At 44.2% G+C, this 15,459-nt stretch overlaps 1 protein-coding gene across 10 annotated transcripts in view; it reads right to left on the reverse strand.

Annotated features, from left to right (window-relative positions):
- Window positions 1-284: 284 nt before the first annotated feature.
- Window positions 285-15,459, reverse strand: part of myocd (myocardin) — a 32,443-nt gene continuing 17,268 nt past the window's right edge. For 3 of the 10 annotated variants that reach the window (XM_087275489.1, XM_087275482.1, XM_087275488.1), the window contains 10 exons: window positions 14,945-15,066; window positions 12,251-12,346; window positions 11,872-12,155; window positions 10,515-10,668; window positions 9,410-9,769; window positions 8,483-8,821; window positions 8,105-8,245; window positions 6,580-6,678; window positions 5,135-5,192; window positions 285-4,533 (listed from right to left, as the gene is read on the reverse strand). In XM_087275489.1, the coding sequence (XP_087131615.1) occupies window positions 4,169-4,533; window positions 5,135-5,192; window positions 6,580-6,678; window positions 8,105-8,245; window positions 8,483-8,821; window positions 9,410-9,769; window positions 10,515-10,668; window positions 11,872-12,155; window positions 12,251-12,346; window positions 14,945-15,066 (2,018 nt within the window). In that variant the 3' untranslated portion in view covers window positions 285-4,168. The remainder of the gene's footprint in view (window positions 4,534-5,134; window positions 5,193-6,579; window positions 6,679-8,104; window positions 8,246-8,482; window positions 8,822-9,409; window positions 9,770-10,514; window positions 10,669-11,871; window positions 12,156-12,250; window positions 12,347-14,944; window positions 15,067-15,459) is intronic. The other 7 variants (XM_087275491.1, XM_087275484.1, XM_087275490.1 and 4 more) reach the window with 5 other exon arrangements.

Genomic DNA, 15,459 nt, shown 5'->3' on the forward strand with positions numbered 1-15,459 from the left:
TTTAATGCTTGTTTTTCCCTCAGTTTTTTTTTGTTTTGTTTGTCTTTGAGTTTTATACTAGCATTTGTGTAATGTTCAGCTCTGAGCACACTGGAGCTGTTTTAATTGCATGTGCCTCAGTCTCCTGCTGCGTCAGATAAGCAGCACAGTGACAGACATGAAGGAAGCAGATCTCACGTAACGTCTGTGAGAAACACTACAGTCAGAACTTCCCCAATGATTATTTGATGCATTTTACAGTTCAGGCCTGAATGAGAAAGGACAGCCGTGTGTGTGAGAGTGTGTGTGTTAATGTTGGTTTATTGAAGGCTGGTACAGTAATACAGTGGTGCAGACGCTCATATCATAACATCATTCAGTGGCCAAGCACTACAGGAGCTTTTTGTCATCTGAATATGAGAAATAAGACACAAACCCTCCGTTTCCTGGAGGTGAAGAGAATTAATAAAAGTAGAGGAAGAAAAAACAGCACAGGTCTTCAGTCCAAACATAGAAAAATAAAATCTTTACACAAATAACACTTTACACACTCTTCATCTGGATTACAGCCCAAACATCTGTATCACAAAATACTGAAAGCACCTGATGGTGTGCTGATTCTGCAGTTCCTACATTATAATACAATAGATTAGTCTGTAAAACAGTACTGCAGTCAATACTGAGTCTCCAATGGAAAGCAGAGCTGATGTTGGTCTTTAATGCCCTTGCAAAGTTCATTTGTGCTGGAATTAAAGATTATTTCAGTGTGTGTGTGTGTGTGTGTGTGTGTGTGTGTGTGTGTGTGTGTGTGTGTGTGTGTATGTGTGTGTTTCATTCATACTGACTTTAAGGCTTTACAGAACAGTGAAGAAGTCAAAGGCACCGAGAGCAGTGAACTATTGCAAACTGTAAAACAAAATAAAAACACCTATATTTCATTTATTTAATAAACTCTATTCACAGTTTAAGCTTTTAAAGAGCTGATATTATATAGAAAGTCGCTCCGCTGTTCAGTGATCAGTTTTAAAAATTCAGAACTAAAGTTAAAAAAAAACAGCTATAAAAGTTCAAAAGTCAGGTCCCAAATCTGCCATAGATATAATAATGCACAGTGCACTTCACAGTTGCAGAAATATATATATATATGTAAGGTTTAGATTCTTCACAAGTGCTGGTAAAGTGGGTCAGAAACGATTTGCTTCTCAGGAGAACATTTAACTTTAATTAATACCTGAAAATTACTCGTCCTCCTGTGAAACTTTAATTATTATTTACATATTTCTGAAGTGGTGTTCAACAGATTTCTTCATCAATGGTTTTAATAACTCAGTTTTTTGGCTTTGCCTTGATGACATCACATAACATTCATTCATTCATTCTCCTTCAGCTTAGTCCCTTTATTCATTGGTGGTCACCACAGCAGAATGAACCGCTAACTATTTCAGCATATGTTTTACACAGCGGATGGCCTTCCAGCTGCAACCCAGTACTGGGAAACACCCATAAACACTCACTCACTCATACGGCCAGTTTAGTTGATCAGTTCCCCTATAGCGCAACCTTGTTGGCAGAAACCCACGCCAACACGGGGAGAACATGCAAACTCCACACAGAAACACCAACTGACCCAGCCGGGACTAAAATTAAATATAAATGTTAAACAGCACAAGGGAAAAATTTAAAAAGAAAGAACATTTCACAGGAGGACTCATGTTTTTGATCAAAGTCAGAGAAATCAGCAGTGCATGTGGAGGATTGCATGAAAATATCAACAATTGGAGGATTGAACATGACTGACGGATCTCACACATGAAAAGGAATGTCTCATAAATATGCATAAATAATATGCTAATGATAAGAAAAGGAGCAATTAAATACATCAGAAAAAAAGATAGAAACAAACAAACATGTTTGTTGTTGGTTGAGTAGTCATAATAATAGAAGTGACAGGAATTATGATAATAATATTAGCAAATCTACAATGCAGAACAGACTTGGGGGATACAATACAGAGAGAAATATTTAGAGTATTGCTTCTTTTGGCTTGATCATCATCAAATAGTAATCTCCAGTAATAAAAGGTTTAGTTTGTTCAGATTTAGTTTTTCTCTTGTCTGAGTGAATAATAAAGCACAGATCTCTCTGTGAATAAATTAATAATGTGGCGTAGAGCGTGGCGTACACTAGCAGAGGTGCTCATATTTACACTCGACTAGAGAGAATACAGCGATATAATATAAGAGGCATTAACACGTGTTTCTTCCACACCACACATGTGCAGCAAATGACGTGATGATGAAGTGTGTATGTACAGCGCTCAGTCCTGGAGTTCTGCTGTTTCCAGTGATCTAAACATTCCCAGAACCCTCAGGCTGACTGTGGTAAAACTGTGATGAAGCACACTGAGCTCGTGGTCAATAAGCCAAAACTCCATGCTGTTACGATGATTATTATCAGTTATTTCCATAACGACAGATTTGTTTAATCTCCAATACAGCCAGGCCATTATAAATGTGTGCGGGTTATACGTCTGATCACAAGTTTCAGCAATACTGATTCAATTTGGTTAAATATTTCTCATTGAAAGTGTCAATATTAACAGAGTCATGAATATTTAATGAGATTTTAATTACAAACTTAATTATTCATTCATTCATTTTCTTTTCGGCTTAGACCCTTTATTAATCTGGGGTCGCCACAGCGGTATGAACCGCCAACTTATCCAGCTTTTATTATGTTTATTTTGTTTAATGCAGCGGATTCCCTTCCAGCAGCAACCCATCACTGGGAAACTCCCAAACACACTCACACCCACACACACACTCATACACTACAGCCAGTGTAGTTGATCAGTTCCCCTATAGCGCATGTGTTTGGACTGTGGGGGAAACCGGAGCACCCGGAGGAAACCCACACCAACACGGGGAGAACATGCAAACTCCACACAGAAACACCAACTGACCCAGCCGAGACTCAAACCAGAGACCTTCTTGCTGTGAGGCAAACATGCTACCCACTGCGCCACCGCGCCGCCACAAATTTAATTAGTTTTACTTAATTAGTACCATGTCATGAATATTTAATGAGATGCAAATGACAAATTTAATTTGAATATTTTTCAGAGGAAAAAATTTGTTCTTTGTAAAAGTGTCAATAGGCTTTCAAATGATAGTGTTGTTATTATTACATTTTATTACAAATTTAATTAGAATTTCTATCAGTGGATATCCACTTTTTTCAGTAGGACAAACTCAATTTGACATTAAAAGTTTTCTGTAGAAGTGTCAAACACTGTCAAATCATTGTATAATAGCGTCATGAATATTTAATGAGATTTCAATGACACATTTAATTTTTATTTATATTTTTGTGATACATTAATTGTCATTAAAATGTCTCAGTAAATGTTTCTATACTCTGTCAGATTATTTTGTAGTGATGTCATGAATATTTAATGAGGTTTTAATTACAAATTTAATTTGAACAAAAACAGTTGCAGTGGATATCCAGTACAAACTAAATTTGTTGTTAAAATATCTCAGTAAGTGTCAATACTCTGCCGTCAAATAATTTGATCACAGGTTCATGAATGTGTCATTTAATTTTAATAACATTGATTGTGTACCACTGTTATTAATGTCAGGGAGTATATTAATGATGCTGTGGTAAATATTAGGACACAGTAATAATGTCCTGGTGAAGATCATGTTGATGATATGTTACGGTATTGTTGAGCTATAATAGCCACCGATGTGCTGTTTATATGTCTTCTTCATTCAAATTTCCCAGTAAAAGTGTCTGTGCTCTTAATATTTAATGACGTTTTAATGACAAATTCAATTTGAGTATTTTTTTCTGTGGAACAGACTAAAGGTGTCCTTGAAAATCTCATTAAAAGTGTCAATACGCTGTCAAATCATTTTTATAGCATCCTCATGAATATTTAATCACATTTTAATGATATTCAATTCGTACCACTGTTGCTGAGCTCAGGAAATATGATGATGACGCTGTTATAACACTCACCACAGTTATAATGGCCTGATCATGTTGATGACAGATTTATGACCTGTTATGGCAATGTCGAGTTGTCATAGCAACCGTTGTGGTGTCCATTTGTGTGTGTGTGTGTGTGTGTGTGTGTGTGTGTGTGTGTGTGTGTGTGTGTGTGTGTGTGTGTGTGTGTTCTTCACCACTGGTCCAGGTTGAGGCTGATGTCCGCCGCGTCCAGGAACTCGGAGCTGAAGATGTTGTGTGTGTGTGTGGCTGCGGGCGGGACAGCGCTCTGGAAGGTGGAGCCCGGCGGCGTCAGATCCAGCCACTCCATGCTCTCCCAGGGGGACTCGCAGAAGCCCAGACCCAGACCCTGAGCCTCCAGCACCGCCAGCTTACCAGCAGAGGGAGACAGCGGCTCCATCAGCAGCTCCGCCGGCGCGCTCGGGTCTGTGTGTGTCTGCGTGTGTGTCTGAGAGTGTGTGCGGTGCAGCAGCGCCTCCAGCTGGACATCTGTGTGAGCGTCGTATGGTCTGTGGAAGCGGCCGCCGCTCGGGGAAACTGAAAGAACAGACACAACTGTGGTTACAGGAGGATCTACCGTGAGGAGAAGGAGAAGAAGAAGAAGGAGGAGGACAAACAGCGACTCAACAGCAGTCAATGAGTGAACAACACCTTCACATGCAGAGCAGCAGCAGCATTTCACACATTCACTTTCTCCTTTGGGGTTTAAAGTTACCACAAAACAGAAGATGAGATCGTCATATGAGAGGAGATTCCCATACTGTGATGCTCAACTGTCATACAACGAGAGACACACTCATAACCCCACCATGAGGGACTGATAGCACCACCATACACGACTGATAGTCCCTCCCTAAAAGACTGATAGCCCCACCCTAAAATAATGATATTCCTGCCCTAAATGACTGAAGTGGGCGGGGCTAAAGCAGGCCTTTGTTCACTGTGACTCTCTGATTGGTGGAGTTTCAGAACAGCATCATGGGTAATGTAGTTTTTTCTGCTGACAGCTTCATCAAAAGCACATCCCAAACCGTTTCCAAACCTCAGATCTGATCTTCAACTGTTCATATGGAGAAAATGGATGTGTTTGTGGTGCTGCGCTCTTATTTGAGTGCAGAAATGAAGCTGCGGGCCTTACCTCCGCTCTCAATGAGGACGTCCAGAAGCTCATCCATCTGCTGACTGCGCACCATCTGCTGTAAAACATCACACACTCATTTAGCTCTCGCTGTGTCAGAGGCGTTTACCATCAGTACTTGCAGAGACTTCTGTTTCAGTGTGTTGATGTTCAGAATATTGAGTATCGGCAGGGCTTTATTTTGTGGATCATTCCCTCATTGAACAGTAATGGGGGCGTGGTTTAGAATATTAATATGCAGTTGCTATGGAAACATTTAGATTGACGTCAACAGAAGGAACGACACTCCAAACATAAAAACAAATGCTCAGACTCTCATTGAAGATTAGCAAATCATTTCCAGCAGGCTAAAGTGCCCTGATTCATTATTCACCTTAGGAATAACAGTGGGAATATTGATTTCACACAGACTTTAACAGTGCTGTATGATGGTGATGGGAGAAACGAAGCTTTTCAAAGAGTCGAAACCATTAAAGCAATCGGTTTACAAAAGGATTCACTGTGTGGAAGTGTTTGAGGGGACACCTGGTGGTCAAAACAGTGTAAATGCAACAATAAACTCAGATGAAACAGGCATTAGAATTATTTTTATTTCAAATATACTGCAGAAGTTTAACTGAAGGAGGGCTACGCAAAATCATCTAGTGCTTGCTTTGAATTAACATTATGTTACTTTCCCCTTCGGCAGACTATTTAGCTTGTTTTAAGTAAAAACCCCCTTAATATTTCTGAAAACAGCACTGTGTTTTCTGCTTGTCTAGAAAATGCTTCTTGATTTTAGAGTTTTTAGATATTTGAACTAGACACAAGACAGAAAAGCATCTTTTGCGATTAATAAAAAGATTGCATTGAGATAAAAGTGTAGGAAACAAGACTGAGTGCTGTAAAAAAACAGCAAGAAATCAAAATATAAATAAAATACAAAGAGTGCACAAGACTGGAAATGCTGAAGGCCCACACATCTCGTGACTCGAGACGGAGTGAGAGCAGGATCATCTCATGTCAAAAGGAAACACTAGATTATTTCTGTTCCCCACTGGCAGATTGTTCTGCCTGTTTTTAGGAGAAGCGCTCTTCATTTTGACTCATTATTTCTGAACACAGCACTGTATTCTGAGCTTGTCTATGAATGCATCTTGATTTAGGAATGTTTAGATGTTTGGGCTAGAAACAGGACAGAAACTCTGAGTAAATCCAGCATCTTCTGCAGTGTGTGTGAGGCTGAGAGAGGGCCGAGCGGATCAATAGTATCTGGCTGCAGATTTCCACATGCAAGCTGAGACATGCAGACTCAGACACATGCACTCAACAGAGTTAGTGACATCATGGTGATGGGCGGGGTTAGGGGCGGAGCAGTAAAAAGCATTGCATGCAGTCTCAGCTTGCATGTGCACCAGGTCTGCAGCCAGACGCCTCTGGAGCGAGATTCATTTATAATGATTTACCTGTTTCACAGCATCCTGGTAACACGGCGGCCGCTTACTGACAGATGCAGGACAATCTGAACTACAGAAGATGGCGGGAGACGACGGGGAGCGAGCCTCCTACATCAGGAGACAAACGTTAACCAGGAGCGAGAGCCAGTCCAGACAGAAGAAGAAGAAGATGACGCTCTCTCATCAGTGTGTGTGTGTGTGTGTGTGAACATTACTGAAATCTATCAGATGACATCTCAGGATGCTGATTTACAGCGCATCTGGAAATTATTCACTGTTAACAGTTAAAGGGTTAGTTCACACAAAAATGTCAGTTCTGTCATTATTACTGTCAGGCCGTTCCTGAGACCTCCGTTTCTTCTTCAGACACCAGTGAAGATCTTTTAGATCTGTGATCTCAAACTCAGTTTCTGGAGGATCGCAGCTCTGCTGATTTAGGTCTAGTAGTCCTGAACTCGATTAGTTGATCAGCTGTGTTTGATTAGGGTTGGAGGAAAACTGTGCAGAGCTGCGGCCCTCCAGTTTGAGAGCATGTTTAGATGAAATGCTGGAGCTCTCTCGTCCTCCATACACTAATCTCCTATTTTAATGTGTGCTGTGCATTAACACACCTCACATGTCTTCAGTGGGATTCATTTGTAATCCTACATTATGCTTTTCTTTCTGCATTTGCCCCTTGTAACCAGCAGGTGTCCTCATTGTGCTGTTTCTGACCAGTGAATCCAGCTCGTGTACTATATCCAATCAGTCAGTCAACTGAGGGATTGCAGTCAGTTTAGTGGAATAAAAACAACACATGAGCATGTGCTGGACAGATATATTTATATCATAGTTTCTCATAGTAAAGCTAATAGTTTTCTGGATAATCATTATAAGTGAGCAATCTTTGATGAGGGCGTAACAGCAAGCTTTAATCTCCACACGCCCTTTATATTAGTGTGTTCTGATTGGCTGTTAGAGTTTTTCCAGCGACATGGTTTCTCTTCATCTCCATCATTAAAGCTGTGCGTGTGTCATGTCAAGTGTAAAGATCTTCAACTTTCACACGCTCATCACTGTCAGTCACACAGCAGTGGACCAATCAGAAGAGCTCGGAGGCGGGACAACCATTGCAGCTTCTGTTTGATTGGAAAGTTGGCATGACGACTGATTTATGTACTGTTGTATGATGGCGGAGGAGGCGCTCATTGTCCTGATCTCCTGAGTTATAGGATGCATCTTCAAGTGCCTATAACATTCATTCATTCTCCTTCAGCTTAGTGCCTTTATTCATCAGGGGTCACCACAGCGGAATGAACCGCCAACTATTCCAACATATGTTTTACACGGCGGATGCTGGAAGTGCTCATCTCAGATATTCACTCTGGTTTGGTTTGAAGTACACCAGCACTTTAATAGTGGCTATTATTGAGTGGAGATCCTGGATCAGCAGATCAGGACATGTACATGTGATGTGTGTGAGAATGTGTGTGTGTGTGTGTGTGTGTGTGTGTGTGTGTGTGTGTGTGTGTGTGTGTGTGTGTGTGTGACGTACTCTCTGCGGTGCGGCGCTCCTGCTCTTGGCTGCAGCTCTGGAACTGATGCTGTGTTCTGACGGACTGCAGTAAAGCTGAACACTTCTCTGCTCAGACGAGTACGAACAGCTCAGAGGCGGCGCAGAGCTCTTCTGCTGGTGCTGACACACACACATGCACACACACACACACACACACACGCACACATACACACACACACGCGCAACATATTCAAAAAGATGAAGACAGCACTGTAGTATATATGCATGTGTGTGTGTGTGTGTGTGTGTGTGTGTGTGTGTGTGTGTGTGTGTGTGCATGTGTGTGTGTGCATGTGTGTGTGTGCGTGTGTGTGTGTGTGTGTGTGTGTGTGTGTGTGTGTGTGTGTACGTGCTCACCTGTATGCTGCCCCGGCTGCCGCTGGTGTTGTTGTGGTTGAGTGTGTGTGTGAGCAGGTGTGTGTGCGCAGGTGATGTGTGTGTGGACTGAGGGCTGCTGCAGGGTTTATTGAGCGGAGACTCTTGCGGAGAACACTGCGGACTGAGGAACGCACACACACCTCCAGACGTCTGCAGCTCCACACAGCTGGAGGACAGCGGCTCCTGCTTGACCACCGCGCTGCAGAAGGGTGTGTGTGTGTGTGCGTGCGGCTCCAGCCTCCGCCTGTGCAGTTGTGTGCGCAGCTCCTCCACCTGCCGCTGCTCCTGCTGCAGCCGCCACATCAGCTCCTCGATCACCTGACACACAACACACACACTTAATACCCACACACACAGCTCAGAGAACACACACACATAAAACACACACACCTCAGAGAACACACACACATAATACACACACACACCTCAGACAACATTCATTCATTCTCCTTCAGCTTAGTCCCTTTATTCATCAGAGGTCACCACAGTGGAATGAACCACCAACTATTCCAGCATATGTTTTACACAGCGGGTGTCCTTCTAGCTGCAACCCAGTACTGGGAAACACCCATACACACTGATTCACAAACACACACACATATACACTTCAGCCAGTGTAGTTGATCAGTTCCCCTATAGTGCATGTGTTTGGACTGTGGGGGAAACCGGAGCACCCGGAGGAAACCCACGCCAACAAAGGGAGAACATGCAAACTCCACACAGAAACACCAACTGACCCAGCCGAGACTCAAACCAGCGACTATCTTACTGTGAGGTGACAGTGCTACCCACTGCGCCACCGTGATGCCCACCCCAGACAACACACACACTTAATACACAAACACATACACACACACACACACACACACACACACACACACACACTTGAGCTGGGCTGAACTGAACCTTCTGTTTCTCCAGCAGCATCTTGTCCTTCTCTGCGTCCGGTGTGTGTTCAGTGTGTGCCGGAGACGGCTGCGTGCCGAACGGTGATACGGTGGCGTCGCTGAAGCTGTCTGCGCTGATGGAGAGATCAGAGGAGGCCGGAGACACAGGCGGAGTGGAGCTGCAGAACGGGTGGAGGCCGGCGGAGGGCGGAGGAGGCTGGAAGGAGGACGCTGGGAATGTGGAGGAGCTGGGATCCACGGGACCCAACGGAGAGCCGCAGCCGGAGTCTCTGAAGGGCCGCAGACGCTGGATCAGGGCGGTTTTAGTACCAGACACTGGAAGACCACGCACACGCAGCTGCTGACGCAACTCTGACACCTGCAGCACACACAACAACAACACACACACACTTTTTATTCAGATATACTCTGAGCACCATCACACACTCTTACAGCGGGTGAAAACAGAAACGTTTCCTCGGTAAAAGTGTAACATGTCAACAAAACCAAACAAGACCGGACAATCTGACCTCAAGCAATGTTTACACAATGAAATGCTAATCATTCACTTTCCTTCAGCGTATTCATCAGCGGTCGCCACAGCGGAATGAACCGACAACTATTCCAGCATTTGTTTTACACAGCGGATGCCCTTCCAGCTGCAACCCAGTACTGGGAAACACCCATACACACTCATTCACACACACACTCATACACTATGGCCAGTGTAGTTGATCAGTTCCCCTATAGCGCATGTGTTTGGACTGTGGGGGAAACCGGAGCACCCGGAGGAAACCCACACCAACACTGGGAGAACATGCAAACTCCACACAGAAACACCAACTGACCCAGCCGAGACTCAAACCAGAGATCTTCTTGCTGTGAGGCCACAGTGTGACACCACTGAGCCACCGTGCCGCCCCATGCATGCAAATGATTGACTCTATGATGTGTCGCTTGTGTATGTGACTTGTTCTTCACACATGTGTGTAGCTCTCTCTGCACATTACCGTGGTTTATTACCCGCTGCGCTCTCAGAAATCAGGACGGCTGTGTGAGAGTGTTAGTGTTAAACACGCTCTTCAGATTCAGGTGTGTGTGTGCGTGTGTGTGTGCGCTGTCACCTTCAGGTCATCCAGGTTGGTGGGCAGCGGTGCGGGCCGGACGGGGCTGATGGAGGAGCAGTAGCTGTTCTTCTCTGGAGATGATGAGCTGCTGCTGCTGCTGGTGCTGGTGTGAACACTGGAGCTGCACGAGGCCTGCGCTTCACTCACCTGCCTACACACACACACACACACACACACACGCACACACACAGACACACACATGGTCACAGACACACACACAGATTGTTAGGATAGGACAATATTTAGTTGAGACATAGCTCAAAATGAAAGCATTAAGGGTTGGCTTCTTCTGTCTGTGCGGTGAGATTTATTAGTGCCAGTTTAGCCAATTATATTTCAGCATCGGGTTGCCAGATGATGAAAAACAGCGTAAATCATTCATTCAGTCAGGAAGACTCTTAAAGCGTGTGTCCATGACTGAAATGCGCCCTCTGGTGGACAGTAGCAGACTCTGAAATGAGATGCAGATTCAGAGTTCCACATGAGGTTATTAATGAGCAAATATTATAAATATTAGGAGTGTAAACACTAGGTGAGCAGCTCACAATGTGATCCGGTGTCCTAACAACACGCTACATGACGAGATGCGCAGTGATGAGCAGTTTGGCTGTTTGCAGCAGATGAAACACAACAGAAATGTAAACACAGACATTCAGCAGCAGAGAATAGAGCACGCACTGCACTGCAGCACAACACTGAGCTTTATCATCTGATGAACACATATTAAAGCTCTTGAACAGGATTAATGTAGATGCTGGATCACTGATATGTGTTAGTTTGCAGTTCTGAGGTTCAGTTTCAGACGCTTTATTGTATTCTGCAGATCTGAGCTGAACTCTCTGCTGCTGCTGTCAGTAGTGTGGTATTAAATGTCCTGTCAGACTCACATTATTAGTGTTTAACACTAAAGCACATGAGCTGAACCTGGGCTGATCATTGGCAATGTTCTGCTGATCAGCTGTGAGGAACAGACGCCGTTTCTGATATATTAATTTCAGGTGTTGGTCAGAACAAAAACTCAGAGAATATGGAGAATTTTCCGTCTGTCATGTGCCGCTGCTTTTAGATAGAACACAGTTCATATCAGCCTTTACGCTCGATCGTCAGACTCGCTCTTGTTGGTTAATCTGGCAACCTGCGCTTGCATGAGTATCGATCCAGGAATGCAATACCTAGTTGAACCACTGGGTGTCTACTTACACACTGCAGCTTTAATGATTTTTAACTTGTAGTGTGTGTGTGTGTGAGGGGGGGGGGGGGGGGGGGGGGGGGTCTGGTAGCTGCATATAATGTATTTTGACTATTGCAAAATATGCATTTCAATATTTATCAGCTGTATTGATTGTGAACTCACTTGTGTGTGTGCGGGCCGAGTGTGTGGTAGCTGAAGCTCTGCTGTGTCTGCGTCTGCATCTGCGTCTGCTGCGTCTGCATCTGCTGCTTCTGCTGGCTGAGGATCTGCAGCTGCAGGAAGAGCTGCTGTTGCTGCAGCAGTCGCGCATACGCTGAGTCCATCTGCGGCGCTGGAGAACGCTCCGCCTTCTGGTCTGGAGGAATGTACTGGTGATACTTCAGCTTCTTCACTTTGGGCTTCATGTCTTTGGGCTTCTTGTGCCGGTTCTTCTCAGACATCTTAGACTGCCGGTAGAAGAAAAAGAGTGTTCAGACAACTTTATATGATGAGCTGCTGGTGGATTTATGACTACAGTTTATTACAGTCTGCTTTTATTGACCTTGACTATTGCAGGAACGGGAACCGGTGGGTTTTCCTGGCTCTTCGTCATGTTCTCGTCTTGATTTTGAGAGCTGCCGTCTTTACTCTGAGAGCCCTTCAAGAGACGATTCATAATTAATGAATAATAAGAATAGCTGCTGTATGACATGATATACTCCTAATTGGTCACACTTTACTTGAGGAGGTGTTCATAAGACTGACATGAAACATTAATCATATAGTCATGATATGAGAAGCTGAGTTTAAAAAATATAAACTTCTGATGCTTGAAATGCAAATAAAAAAGAAAATGTAAAGCACAAGCTGATATATTTGACACTAAAACACCTTGTGGAACAATCCTGACATACACGATCGAATGAGCCAGGTTTAACAGCATGTGTTAACAGCATGTTTCGATCATTAAGTGATGTTTCTGCATATCAAATATTACACAGCAGCTTTACAATGTTAAACAGGATCACAGAAATGACTTCTGCTGTTAAACATTTCCATAAGCAGCTGCAGATTTATGCTTATATATATACACACAAAGTACATTGTATTTTATAAACCCACACGTGAGATTATTGTTATTAAACATGTACACAATTTACAGCTTTCACAGAGCTTCAATAAATATTCCTAGCTTGTTCTTGTGAAAGCAGCGATAGGTCATGATGATTAGATGCCAGCCTCCTGACAGATTCAGCCAATGGTTTATTATGTCTGCTGCCAGAAATTGGCCAATCATTATGATGCCTGCAGCGATGCTGTAAAAGCCACAACACACGACTGACTGTGAGAGAAACATGCTGGCAGTATGAGCACTTCTGGGCTGAGAGTCAAAGAGCTGTCAGAGACTCCTAACAGCTCCTCAAGAGCCTGAGCAGAACACTGCAGCTCACTAAACAGACACCAGGGGGCAGAACGACACAGTAAATCACTACCAGAACACTGCAGCTCACTAAACAGACACCAGGGGGCAGAACGACACAGTAAATCACTACCAGAACACTGCAGTTCACTAAACAGACACCAGGGGGCATGACGACACAGTAAATCACTACCAGAACACTGCAGTTCACTAAACAGACACCAGGGGGCAGAACGACACAGTAAATCACTACCAGAACACTGCAGTTCACTAAACAGACACCAGGGGGCAGAACTACACAGTAAATCACTACCAGAACACTGCAGTTCACTAAACAGACACCAGGGGGCATGACGACACAGTAAATCACTACCAGAACACTGCAGTTCACTAAACAGACACCAGGGGGCAGAACGACACAGTAAATCACTACCAGAACACTGCAGTTCACTAAACAGACACCAGGGGGCAGAACGACACAGTAAATCACTACCAGAACACTGCAGTTCACTAAACAGACACCAGGGGGCAGAACTACTCAGTAAATCACTACCAGAACACTGCAGTTCACTAAACAGACACCAGGGGGCAGAACTACTCAGTAAATCACTACCAGAACACTGCAGTTCACTAAACAGACACCAGGGGGCAGAACGACACAGTAAATCACTACCAGAACACTGCAGTTCACTAAACAGACACCAGGGGGCAGAACGACACAGTAAATCACTACCAGAACACTGCAGTTCACTAAACAGACACCAGGGGGCAGAACGACACAGTAAATCACTACCAGAACACTGCAGCTCACTAAACAGACACCAGGGGGCAGAACGACACAGTAAATCACTACCAGAACACTGCAGTTCACTAAACAGACACCAGGGGGCAGAACGACACAGTAAATCACTACCAGAACACTGCAGTTCACTAAACAGACACCAGGGGGCAGAAATACTCAGTAAATCACTACCAGAACACTGCAGTTCACTAAACAGACACCAGGGGGCAGAACTACACAGTAAATCACTACCAGAACACTGCAGTTCACTAAACAGACACCAGGGGGCATGACGACACAGTAAATCACTACCAGAACACTGCAGTTCACTAAACAGACACCAGGTGGCATGACGACACAGTAAATCACTACCAGAACACTGCAGTTCACTAAACAGACACCAGGGGGCAGAACTACTCAGTAAATCACTACCAGAACACTGCAGTTCACTAAACAGACACCAGGGGGCAGAACGACACAGTAAATCACTACCAGAACACTGCAGTTCACTAAACAGACACCAGGGGGCAGAACTACTCAGTAAATCACTACCAGAACACTGCAGTTCACTAAACAGACACCAGGGGGCAGAACGACACAGTAAATCACTACCAGAACACTGCAGTTCACTAAACAGACACCAGGGGGCAGAACTACTCAGTAAATCACTACCAGAACACTGCAGTTCACTAAACAGACACCAGGGGGCAGAACGACACAGTAAATCACTACCAGAACACTGCAGTTCACTAAACAGACACCAGGGGGCAGAACGACACAGTAAATCACTACCAGAACACTGCAGTTCACTAAACAGACACCAGGGGGCAGAACGACACAGTAAATCACTACCAGAACACTGCAGTTCACTAAACAGACACCAGGGGGCAGAACGACACAGTAAATCACTACCAGAACACTGAGTGAGGTCAGAGTCACAGTGACATTATTACCAATTATAAATTCTCTGCTTTTATTCTTCATGGTTCAGGTGTTGTATGTGTGTTGTCAGGTGTAATTGTGTGTGTGTGTGTGTGTGTGTTTCAGCATCTCACGTGTTGACGGCTGCTGTCTGCTGTGGGTGAACAGGATCCGCTGCTCTTGTTCTCCAGGAGCGACTCTTCACTGCTACTGTCCTCCTCGAACGTGTACGAGTCCTGCTGCAGCCCATCATTCACTGAGACACACACACACACACACACACAAACACACACACAGATCAATTCCAGAACTAAAACAAAGACAGGAGAAGGCAAACAGCAGACTGATGAAGATCTGAACACAGCAGTGTTTGACACACACTCCGGCTCTGTGTAAATATTTGAGCTCAGGTCTACGTACGCACATGTGTCACTGCTCGTGTGTGTGTGTGTGTGTGTGTGTGTCTGCAAAGCAAAAGTGCTCAAAAGATAACACACAGCCCAGATTAAAGCTCATGTGTGTATGTGTGTGTGCATGTTTGAGAGTGAATTTGTATTTGAGTGTGTGTGTGTGTGTGTGTGTGTGTGTGTGTGTGTGTGTGTGTGTGTGTGTGTGTGTGTGTGTGTGTGTGTGTGTGTGTGTGTGTGTG

This window comes from Danio rerio, chromosome 12 (genome assembly GCF_052040795.2).
Source record: "Danio rerio strain M-AB ecotype USA chromosome 12, GRCz13ab, whole genome shotgun sequence".
Lineage (NCBI taxonomy): Eukaryota > Metazoa > Chordata > Actinopteri > Cypriniformes > Danionidae > Danio > Danio rerio.